Source organism: Scyliorhinus canicula, chromosome 2 (genome assembly GCF_902713615.1).
Source record: "Scyliorhinus canicula chromosome 2, sScyCan1.1, whole genome shotgun sequence".
NCBI classification, from domain to species: Eukaryota; Metazoa; Chordata; class Chondrichthyes; order Carcharhiniformes; family Scyliorhinidae; genus Scyliorhinus; species Scyliorhinus canicula.
This window is the reverse complement of record NC_052147.1, coordinates 18413659-18426211: the sequence shown is the minus strand read 5'-3', so window position 1 is coordinate 18426211 and position 12553 is coordinate 18413659. Positions and strand designations below refer to the sequence as shown.

Below are 12553 nucleotides of genomic sequence, written 5' to 3'. Positions count from 1 at the left end.
ACTGTGCCACCGTGCTGCCCTATCCAGGTACTTTTTAAATGACGTGAGACAACCCGTCTCTACCACCCTCCCAGTCAGTGCAATCCAGACCGTCACCACCCTATGGATAAAAACCTATTTCCTCAAATCCCCCTCAAACCTCCTGCCCCTCACCTTGAACTTGTGTCCCTTTGTAACTGATCCTTCAACTAAGGGAATAGCTGCTCCCTATCCACCCTGTCCATGCCCCTCATAATCTTGTACATGTCGATCAGGTTGTCCCTCGGTCTTCTCTGATAGAGCAAAAACAACCCAAGCCTATCCAATCGCTCTTCATAACTTAAACGTTCCATCCTAGGCAACATCGGTGTGAAATGCCTCTGCACCCGCTCCAGAGCAATCACATCCTTCTGTAATGTGGCCACCAGAATTGCACACAATACTGCAGCTGTAGCCTCAGATCCCTTCTGAATCTTTGTTGCTCCAACGAGAGCAATTACAGATTCTCTAGTCTCTCCAAGCAACTGAAATGTTTCATCCCTGGAACCTTCTGCTGTGCCCCTGGCCAACCTGTTTCAGTACAGCTACAACTCTGGTATCTACCCAGCAATGTGGAACATTCCTCAGGTGTCCTGTGTATAGGACAAATCCAACCCAGCCACTCACCGCCCAATCAGTCTACTCTCAATCATCAGTAAAATTATGGAAGGGGTCATTAACAGCGCTACAAAGCATCACTTACTCAGCAATAACTTGCTCATGGCCAATGAATTTCGGTTCCGCCTGAGCCACTCAGCTCCTGATCTCATTACACCACTGGTTCAAATACGGACAAAAGAACTGATCGCGAGAGGCGAGGTGGCAGTGACTGTCCTTGACATCAAGGCAACATTTGACCAAGTATGGCATCAAGGACCACCCCAGCAAAACTGGAGTCAATGGGAATCAGGGGAAAACTCTGTGCTGGTTGGAGCCATACCTTATAGCAAAAGCTTAAGTACATAAAAGAGAAGAGAGACGCTGAAGTGAATCGTTGGTCCCTTGGAAGATGAAACTGGTGAGTTAACAGTAGGGAACACAGAAATGGCAAAGATGCTAAATCAATACTTTGCCTCAGTATTCATGGTGGAGGGCACGAGTACCATTCCTATAGGAACTGGTAATTCAGAGGTAATAGAAAGGGAGGAACTTAGAACAATCAACATCAATAGGGAAATGGTACTCAACAAACTATTGGCATTGAGGGCAGACAACCCCCCTGGGCCTGATGGTCTACATCCTAGGGTGTTCAAGGAAGTGGCAGCAGAGATAGTGGATCCATTGGTTAGAATATTCCAAAATTCCCTGGTCGTGGGAAAGGCTCCAGTGGATTGGAATAATATTAACCTAACACCCTTATTCAAAAAGTGAACGAGGCAGAATGTGGGAAATTACAAACAGTCAGTTTAACATCTGTTGTTGGGAAATTATTTGAATGAATTTTCAAGGAGGTAATATCAGCACATTTGGAAAGTCAAAATGCTATCCATCAGAGCAGCATGGTTTTATGAAAAGCAAATCGTGTTTGACTAATTTACTAGAGTTCTTTGAAGATGTAACAAGCAAAGTGGATAATGGAATCCTGTAGATGTCGTATTTCTGGATTTTTGGTAGGTTTGATGAGGTGCAGCACAGGTTAATTTACAAGATTAATTTACAATTCACATGGGATTAGGAGTACTTTATTAGCTTGGATAGAAGACTGGCTGACGGACAGAAGGCAGATAGTCGAGATAAATGGGTCTTTTTCTGGATCGCAAGATATAACTAGTGGGGTGCCTCAGGGTTCGGTCTTGGGGCCCCAGCTATTTGCAATCTATACAAATGACTTGAATACAGGGATAGACGGTTCTATAATTAAATTTGCAGACAACACAAAAATAGGTGAGACAGTAAGTTGCAATGAGGAAATAAGAACTTTACAAATAGATATAGATAGGTTAGGAGAGTGGGCCAAAATGTGGCAGATGGAGTTCAACGTGGATAGGTGTGAGGTCATGCATTTTGGCCAGAAAAATGGGAAAAGCAAATTTTCTAAATGGGGAGAGTCTTCGGGGTGTTCCATTGCAGAGGGATCTGGGGGTTCTCGTTCATGAGTTACAGAAAACTAGCAAGCAGGTACAGCAGATAATAAAGAAAGCAAATGGAATGTTGGCATTTTTTATTGAAGGAAGAGTATAAAAGGTGAGGAAAGGTTGCTGCTATTATACAAGGCATTAGTGAGATCGCACCTGGAGTATTGTGCACAATCTTGGTCCACTTATTTGAGGTAAGATGTAGTGGCATTGGAGAAAATTCAGAGGAGATTCACTAGGTTTATTCCAGAGATGGTGGGTTTGTTGTATGGAGAGAGATTGAACAGTTTAGGCCTATACTCTCTACAGTTTAGAAAAATGAGAGGAGACAAAATTGAGGTATACAAGATGATACAAGGTATGGATAAAGTAGACGTGGAGCGGATGCTTCCTCTCATGGAGCATTCTCAAATGAGAGGTCAAAGTCCTGGGATAAGAGGCAGCAAATTTAAAACAGAGGTTGAGGAGAAACAACTTCTCCCAAAGGGTTGTGAATCTGTGAAATTTGCTACCTCAGAGTGCAGTGAATGCAGGGACAGTGAGTACATTTAAGGAGGTAGACAGATTTTTAATTGGTAATGGGTTGAAGGGTTATGGAGAACGGACAGGATGGTGTAGTTAAGGCCATGATGAGATCAGCAATGATCGTATGGCGGAGCAGACGTGATGGGCCAGATAGTCTAATTCTGCTCCCTTATCTTATGAACTTATACCTAACACAAAGGAAGACAGTTGTGGTGGTAGAAGGGCAATTATCTCCGCTCCAGGACATCAAGGCAGGAGTTCCTCAGGCTAGTGTCCTGCAGAACGTCTTCAGCTGCTTTATCAATGACCATCCTTCCATCACGAGGTCAGAAGTGGGGATATTCGTTGATGGTTCACAATGTCCAGCACCATTCCCTTGACTCCTCAAATACTGAAGCAGTCCATGCACAAATGTACAAGGACATGAAAAATATTCAAGCTTGGGCTGACAAGATGCAAGTATTATTCATGCCAGTCAATAGCCATCTCCAACAAAAGATGATCTAACCATCACCACATGACATTCAATGGCATTACCATCGCTGAATTCCCCACGATCATCATCGTACAGGTTACCATGGACCAGAAATTGAACTGGACTGGCCATATAAATACGGTGGCTACCATAGCCAGGTCAAAAGCTAGGATTCCTGCGGTAACTCACCTCCTGACTTCCAAAAGCATGCCCACCACCAACAAGGCACAAGTCGGGAGCATAAAGGAATATCCTGCACTTGCCCAAGAGAGTGCAGCTGCAACAACATTGCAACTTGCTTGATTGCTACACCTTCCACAAACATTCCATTTAAGCACTGAACAAGTTTTTTGTGGCTCCCTTAATTATACACATACGCTCAATTGCCAGGAAAAACATTGTTGATAATTTCCTTGAGATGATCAGTTGGAATAGCAGAAATTGATTCACAGCTCTAACCTTTATCCAAGATATCCTACAAAAAAACTTGAATGTCGGATTCAGCAATACAGTTGTCAAAATTTCCCTTTCATATGGTTAAAAAAAGGAAGTGTCATTAATTTACAGTAAAGACATAAAACGGTCTTCCCTACCTTTGCTTCTTCAGGCGGTGGTGGAGGGGGTATCTCCTCTTTGGGTGGTGGAGGTGGTGGTTGCGTTTTGGTGGCCTCATAAGGTGGAGCTGGTGGCAAAGGTGGCTGAGTAGTATAAGAGGGTATGGTCTCATCTGGTGTTTGCTGCACGGAGTCACTGGTCTGAGTCACTTCTACACCCTGGCTCTGCTCCGGCTGGCCTCCATACGGTTGGCTTCCATGTTTCTGTAGGTTCTGCACGTGCTGCTGGTACCAATACTGTTGTTGCTGCTAAGAGAATGCAGATAATTCATATTTATGGTTCCAACTCGAGGATCACAATTGTAAATTTGCTCCTGGCCTGCTGACCTGTGCAATTGATAGTACAAAATATTCCAAAATTGTAATGCATATTACTTCAAAGCATTTTTTTTGCATCAAATTAATATACTCTTCAGAGCTGGGAAATTCTAGAACCTCGTAGCACCTATTTTGAACTTTAAAAAATAATGCAATGATATTGCAAGTGAAATGTAAACATCAATACTGCACTTTGCACTTGTGCTTTGCTCCCACTTTATACATTTTCTTTCCACTATCTTGACCGCACCAAATTCCAGTGAGTCCCAGAACAGGGACAATAATTTCAAAATGTTATTATTTTGTTTACCCCACTGTATGGCTTGCTCAATGTATTATTTTGCAGCTCAAATCCTTTCATCATCCAATTCCTTTTTCTGCTCCAGCATAAGATATTTACTTTGATCTAGCATGACTGGCTACTCAGTCCGAACAACTTCTACAATCCAATTTGCCTGATCACTACCCAGACAAATGAAAGATCTGGAATCACAATATAACTTTCATGTCTTCAGCCAACTTTGAAGAATGCCAACTTTGCTCAAGCTACAACCTACAAGACAAATTTACAGAGCGTTTAAAAGATTTACAGTAATTGCAAATCTTCCTTAATGTTAAACACAACATTCTTCTTTGTTGACCATCAACATTAAACTGTCGACCTTCAACACAACTCTTCTCATATTGCTATATCTTAAAAGTTACCTTTAGCTATCTACAAGTGTTAGTTAATACTGCCCAATAATGTACCGCTTAACTGCATTAGATCATCAGCCATTCAAGGGATTTCATGATTGGAAGGAAGGCTTGACAACTTCCTGAGAACCTCACTGGTCTGTTCCAAGGAGCAGAACAGCATAGTAAACAACCCCTGCAAACAAGCCTGCAGGATGCCAAATCGTAATACATATTCCTCACAATTCCGAGAAACAGCTAGAAGAGCTCAAAGTATATTCTGTGCACCGTGAGTTACAAGCTTCCAATAATCAAACAAATGTTTCATTTTACCATACTTCTGATATACAAACCTGTGATTTAGTTATCAAATCCATGCATTGAAATAAAAACAGAAAATTCTGAAAATATTCAGCAGGGCTAGGAGCATCTGTGACTGTTAATATTTCAGATTTATGACCCTTCGTCAGAATGAAATGAAATGAAATGAAAATGAATGAAATGAAAATCGCTTATTGTCACGAGTAGGCTTCAATGAAGTTACTGTGAAAAGCCCCTAGTCACCACATTCCGCACCTGTTCGGGGAGGCTGGTACGGGAATTGAACCGTGCTGCTGGCCTGCCTGGGTCTGCTTTTAAAGCCAGCGAATTAGCCCAGTGTGCTAAACTAGCCCCTAACAGATGATGTAGGCGGGCTGGTTAGATGGGCAGGACAGTGGCAAATGGAATGTAACCCTGAAAAGTGAGAGATGATGCATTTTGGGAGGACTAACGAGGTGAGGGAATATACAATGAATTGTAGGACCCCAGGTAGTGCAGAGGATCAGACCCTTGGTCTGTGCATGTCCATAGATCCTTGAAGACAGCAGTACAGGTGGATAAAGTGGTTAAGAAGGCAGATGGGATACTTGCCGTTGTTAGTTGAGGCACAGAATATGAAATGAAATGAAAATCGCTTATTGTCACAAGTAAGCTTCAAATGAAGTTACTGTGAAAAGCCCCTAGTCGCCACATTACGGCGCCTGTTCGGGGAGGCTTGTACGGGAATTGAACTGCGCTGCTGGCCTGCTTTCAAAGCCTGCGATTTAGCCCTGTGCTAAACCAGGTTAATGTTTCAGGCTTCAGAAAGGCTAGGATCTAAGAAAGGATAGCACTCTGTATGGTTAAGGCGCTGACAAGCATTATCAAGTTGAATTTCCTGGATTTTATCCCACTGGCACTGAGTGGACAGCGATATATGCCCTCGTTAAGGTGGTGTGTGACATGGAGAGGAATATGGCAGTTGAATATGTCCCCATACTATTGCTGCTCTTGTCCGCTCAAGTGCTAGAGTCTTCAAGTATAGCAGATGATGTCAAATCTGCCTTGGTGAGTTGTTTTTAAGCATAGAATCATAGAATTTACAGCGCAGGAGGCCATTCAGTCCATCGGCATGTTCCAAATATTACACACCATAAGCATGGTGTGCCTATTGTGGAGGAAGTAAAATACTTAAAGTAGCGGGTGGGCTGCCAATAATGCAGATAGCTTTACTCTGGATGGTGTCGAGCTTCTCAAGTTGTAACTACATCCATCCAGGCAACTGAACAGCAATCCATCACAGTTTTGACAGGTTCCTGTTGATGGTGAGGAATCTTTGTAAGTTAGGAGCCCCCAGCCTCTAACTTGCTTTTGTTGTCACAGTATTTATGTGCTGGTTCCATTAAGTTTCTGGTCAATGGTGACCGTCCAGAATGCTGATTCGACAGCGGTAACTTCATTGCACATCAAGGGTATTAGGTTAAACTCTCTCTTGCTGGAGGAAGAGCACTGGTCTAATGATATTGCCACTGCACTAGTAATGAGACCCCAGGGTAATGCTCTGAATCCCACCACAGGTGATAGCAATACTTAATTGAATAATAATCTGGAATTAAAACTCTGACCATGAAACATTGTTGATTATCTGGTTCATTCATGTCCTTTGGGGAAGGAAATCTGCCACTCTTACCTAGTCTGATGTGATTTCAGACCCACAGCAAGGTGATTGACTCTTAAATGACACTCAGATCAAGGGCAATTAGCCAATACAGTAATTGCTGGTCCAGCCAATGATACCCACATCCCCTGAACAAAAAAAAATGGCCATTTGCTGACACTTATCAGCCCAAGCCTGGAGATTGCATGGCTTTATCTGCATACAACCTGGAGTAATTCAGTGACAGCTCCATGTCAGACCTTGTGTTGGAGGGATGGTCATTGTCGAAGCAACTGCAGATAATTGGGCCAAGGGCACTCGTTTAAAACATCCCCTTCAATGTCCTCAGCTGAGATGATTCGTCCCCAACTTCCATCTTCGCCAAGGACATTGGTTTAAGAAGCATCTGCAACAATGCCCTTGGCTGAGATGATTTGTCTCCAATACCCATCTCTTCCTTTGTGCTATGAATCTACCCAATTGAGTTTACCGTACTCCCCATTTACTTCAGTTTTACCCAGTTTTTTTTAGTGCTGAGGAATACTACCGGTCGAATACTACTTTAATATCCAGTGTAACCACTTCATCCTTGCTCTTTCAACTCTTTTGTCATATTTGGATCACAAGAAACATGAAATAGGAGTAGGCGACCAGGCCCTTCAAGCCTGGTCCGCCTTTCAGTACGTGGCTGATCTCTGCTGGTCTCTATTCCTTTTCTGTGCCATTTCCACATAGCCCTCAATTCAGCAAATATTTATCCACCTCCAATTTAAATACTTCTACTGATCCAACCTCCACCATCCTCCAGGGCAGAGAATTCCAGAGGTTCTCCCCTGACTGCAAGAAGAAATTTTTACACCTCTCAGTTTTAAATGACCAGCCATTTATCTTATAGCTATGTCTCCTTGTTCGAGACACTCCCACTTGTGAAAACATCTCACCGTCTACCCTGTTAAACTCCCTCAGGATCTATCTTTAAATGTTACCCCTCATTCTTCTAAACTCCAAGGAATACAGACACAGCCTATTTAATCTCCCTTGGTAGGACAACTCTCAGTAATTAGCCTGGTGAATCTCCTTTGGACTGCCTCCAGTGTTACCTTTTAAAATTTATTTTTAGGGAACGGGACCAAAACTATACGCAGTATTCTAGGTAAGGCCTCACCAACACCCTGTACAATTGCAACAAAAACTCTATTTTTAAACGCCAATCCCTTTGCAATAAAGGACAAAATGCTATTTGCCTTAACTACTTGTTGGACCGGCCTGCCAGCTTTTTGTGATTAAGGCACGAGAACATCTATATCCTTTTGTACTGCACCTGCAGTCTCTCTCCATTTAGATAATAACCTGCCTTTTGAGTCTTCCTACACAAGTACATAACCTCATACTTCCCCCATTGAACTCCATTTGCTAGTTTTCTGCCCAGTCACCCAATCTATCTCTATCCCTTTGCAGATCACAATTTCCACATCACAACATGCCCTTCCACCTATTTCCGTGTCACCAGCAAATTTGGAAACTTTACATTCTGTTCCTTCCTCCAGGTCATTAAAGTAATAGTCAACAATTGCGGACCAAGCACTGATCCCTCCGGTACTGCACTAGTTAAATCTTTTCACTCTGAAAAGGATCCATTTATTCCAACTCTGTTTTCTATGTGACAACTAGTTTTCGATCCATGCTAACACGCTTCCTCCAATTCCATGGGCTTTTACTTTATGGACCAGACTCTTATGCGGCACCTTGTCAAATGCGTTTTGGAATCCTAAATACACTACATCTACAGGTTTCTCTCCATCAACTCTTCCGGTTACATCCTCAAAAGAAGTCAAGCAAATTTGTTAAACATGATTTACCTTTCATAAAAGCATGTTGACCAGGTTTAATTGTATTCAGCTTTCCTAAATGATTAACTATTTCCTCTTTGATTATTGACTCCAGCGTCTTGCCAGTGATAAACTACCTGCCTTCTGACTTTCCCCCTGTTTGAGCAAGGTTGTTTTCCAATCTTCTTGAACCCTCCCGGAATTTAACGAGTTATGAAAAATTTCAACCAATGGGTCCATTATCGCTGCAGCCACTTCCATTAAAGTGTGCAGTTCATCGGGTCCTGGCGGCTTGTCTGCCTTTAGCCCCTTGGATTTCTCTAATACCTTTTATCCCTTGCGATTGAGATTATATTTGAAATCAGCCCATTCGATACCTCAGGGATGTTTGCAACGTCTTCCACAGTTAACGCTGATGCAAAAAATATATTTTGCATATCCATTTCTTTGTTTGCTGCTATTAATTCACAGCCTCGTTTCGTAGAGGTCCCACATTTACCTTAGCCGCTTCCTATTTATAAATAGAAACTCTTGCTGTTTGTTTTTATACTGCATGCAAGTTATCTCTCAAAATTCATTTTCTTCCTTATGAGCTTTAGTTTTTTGCTGCTAAATTCGAAAAACTTCCCAGTCCTCTGGTCTACTACTATCCCATGCCATTTTGTATATCTTGCTTTTCAATTCAACAACATACTCGACCTCCTTTTGCCTTTGGATCAGTCACGGATCATGACGGATGGATCACCATGGATTTTGCCTCTTCCTCGTGGAATCCCTTTCTTTGATTGGGATAAACGCCTGCTGAGTATTATGGACCGGCTGTTTGAATATCTGCCACTGCTCATCGATTGGCCTGTATCTTATACCCAGTTCACCTTAAGAGAATTCCTCCCTCATATTATAATAGCTCTTTATGTTGAAGACACTGGTTGTGAATCTATGGCGCTAACCCACAAACTATCTGCTATTCTATCACATTGTGGTCACTACCCCCTTGGGGATCCTTAACCACAAGGTTATTTATTAATCCTTCATTACATCAAATCTAAAATAGCCTGTTCCCAGGTAGGTTCCACAACGTACTGCTCTAAAAGACAATTCCTGAAGCACAAATTATTCTTCTACACTACATGCTAGTTTGGTTTGTCCATTAATATGCAGATTAAAATCTCCCTTGATAATTGCAGTCCCCTTTATACAGGCCCTTGATATTTCCCCATTTATACTCTGGCCATTCGAGTAGTCATATTTTGGGGGTCTTTAGACGACTTCCACCCTTGTTTTCCTTCTCCTGCTATTCATTTTAAAAATATATATTTAGAATACCCAATTCTTTTTGTTCCAATTAAGGAGCAATTTAGCGTGGCCAATTCATCTACCCTGCACAGCTTTGGGCTGTGGGGGTGTGAGACCCACGCAGACGGGTGAAAATGGTGCAAACTCCACACAGACAGTGACCTGGAGCCGGGATCGAACCAGGATCCTCAGGGCCGTGAGGCAGCAGTGCTAACCACTGAGCCACTATGCCTCCTCTCTTCCCCTGCTATTCAGGATTTCAACTCAAACAGATTCTACATCAGTATCCACTGCCTTTAAATCACAATTTAGCATTGCTCTGAACCTTCCTTAATTAACAATGTCACCACCTCCTTTCTCCTTCGGGCTGTTTTTTTGGAACATTGTATTTCCTGGAATGTTGAGCACCCAGTCCTGTTCACCCTGCAACCATGTTTCTGTAATAGTCAATACATCATGCTCTTATGTTGCAATCTGTACTATCAACTCAGCTATCTGGTTGCAAATTCTTTGTGCATAAAGAACATTTAGCTTTGATTTTTTTATAGTTGTTTACAACTCTAGATTTGCTCGGTGTTGCATATTGTTTATGTTTCCTGCCCCAGCCTGTCGCACTGGGACAGTCAAGTTCCCCCTCACTATCCTGTCCCACCGCTCACTCTTACACCCCTGATTTTTTTTTAAACCTTCCGTTCTTGGAACCCTCCCCCTTTCTAGTTAGGGTTCTTGTACGAGTCCTTGGTGCATTGTGTTCATTTAATCTGTTGCTACCTGTTGTTTTCTGTTGACACTCAGACTGATCACTAACCTGTACCCCAACCTTTAACCTCATAATTTTACAAGCAACTGAACCCTCGCCTCCACACTTTCGTTCAAAGCTCTCTTCACTTCCCTAGTTATACGGTCCCCAGGAACACTGGTCCCAGCATGGTTCAGATATACACCGTCCCAAAGGTACAGCCCCCACTTACTCCAGTACTGATGCAAAAGTCCCAGGAATCGACATCCACTTCTCCTTCACTAGTCTTTGAGCCACATATTCATCTCTTTAATTTTACATACCCTATGCCAATTTGCACATGGCTCAGATTATAATTCAGAGATCCTAACTTTGGAAGTTCTGTTCTTTAATTTAGTGTCTGACTTCTCAACCTGCCGACACAGAACCTCAATCCTCGTTCTCCCTATGTCGTTGGTCTCTACATGAACCATGACCGCTGGATCCTCCCACTTTAAGTTCCATTACAGCCCAGAGCAGATTTCCCAAACCCTGGCACCAGGCATTCAACACAGTCTCTGAGATTTTCGATCCTGGCTAGAGAACAGTGTCTATTCCCCTGACTATATGATCCCCAACTATAATTTGACATTTCTCCCCCCACTTGAACAGCTCCCTGAACCACAGTGCCATGGTCAGATTGCTCATCCTCCCTACAGTGCCCTCTCTCATCCACTCAAGGAGCAGGAATTTCATACCTGTTGGACAGGGACAAGGGTTAAGGCACTTGCAGTGCTATCATTTGGATCCCTCTACCTGCCTCACTTGCAGTCACACCCTCCTGTCCCTGACCCATTGACAGAATTTAAGGCAGTTAATCTACGGGGTGTGACTGCCTCATGAAATGCTCTATCCAGGTAACTATCCCCCTCCCTGATGTGTCTCAATGTCTGAAGCTCATATTCCAGCTCATTAACTCTGAGCCAAAGTTCCTCGAGCAACCAACATTTGCTACAGACATGGTTGCCATGACCACAATGCGTTCCATTTCCCATGGAACCAACTCCCACATGTTGCAGCTACAACACATCGCCTGGCCTATTTTGTTTAATTAGAATTTATTTAACTTAGAATTTCAATTTGTTTTTCTTCATACCACTAATCTTTACTTCCTGCAATTTGTTTCCGTACCAGGCATTCACTTCCAAAGTCAGAAAGGTAGAAGAAAGAAATTCACTGACCAGTTACTTACCTGCGATATCACAGACATGTTCACTCTATACTGTACTGCTACTGCAACTCCTACCCTGGCCCACACCTGCCCCCACTGACCCAATCAGCAGTTTCATCTGCCCGCGTCGCTTTCTGAATCCCGATGCCACTTTAGGAGCTCCGCCTCTGCATCCAGTGAATGCGGCTCTTTCCAAAGTTTTCCCGCCGCTCCCATCAGCTGCTCCCCACCAGGTTCGCATTCTCTCCGGCACTCTGTGCCTCTGGCTCTCACTGTCCACTTCTTTTTAAAGTTTTCCTGCCACTCCGATCAACTGCTCCCCACCAGCTTCATTCTCTCTCTGACCTCCGGTACTGTGCCTCTGGCCCTTGCAACGCTGCTTATTTTTCAAATTTCCCTGCCACTCCGATCAGCTGCTCCCCACTTGTGTGTGTCGACTGGAAGACTTTGATAATATTGAGTTCTATGCATTGGACAATTTAAGGATTAAAGGGCTGGGGTTAGAGTGTGGTTGACTGCAAAGGTAATATATATTTTTTAAAGAATTCTGTTTTACAGGCCTCTGCGTTTTTAGCAGCCAGAAGATGAAATTGACACGGAATGTTTTTCAGTCTAGATTAATAAACTGTAGTTTGACTGGGAAAGTTCCTGGGGAGTTAATGTGCTTTCCATTCGGCAGAGATAATTTGTTTTTCAGCTTCAGATGAGATGATTGTTGTGTGGAGCCAAGGAAGGCAGAGCCATTTTGAGAAGCTCTGGAGAGGAGCAGTTTTTTTGGAGAAGGCTGTGGAGAGAGGCAAAGTTGGTGGAGAAACTTTGTAG

The 12553-nt window shown here is 43.0% G+C and overlaps 1 protein-coding gene across 1 annotated transcript in view; it reads right to left on the bottom strand.

Moving 5' to 3' along the window:
• Positions 1 to 12553, bottom strand: part of ylpm1 (YLP motif containing 1) — a 142627-nt gene that overhangs the window by 89435 nt on the left and 40639 nt on the right. The window contains exon 3 of the mRNA XM_038774362.1: positions 3687 to 3956. Coding sequence (XP_038630290.1) covers positions 3687 to 3956 — 270 coding nt within the window. The remainder of the gene's footprint in view (positions 1 to 3686; positions 3957 to 12553) is intronic.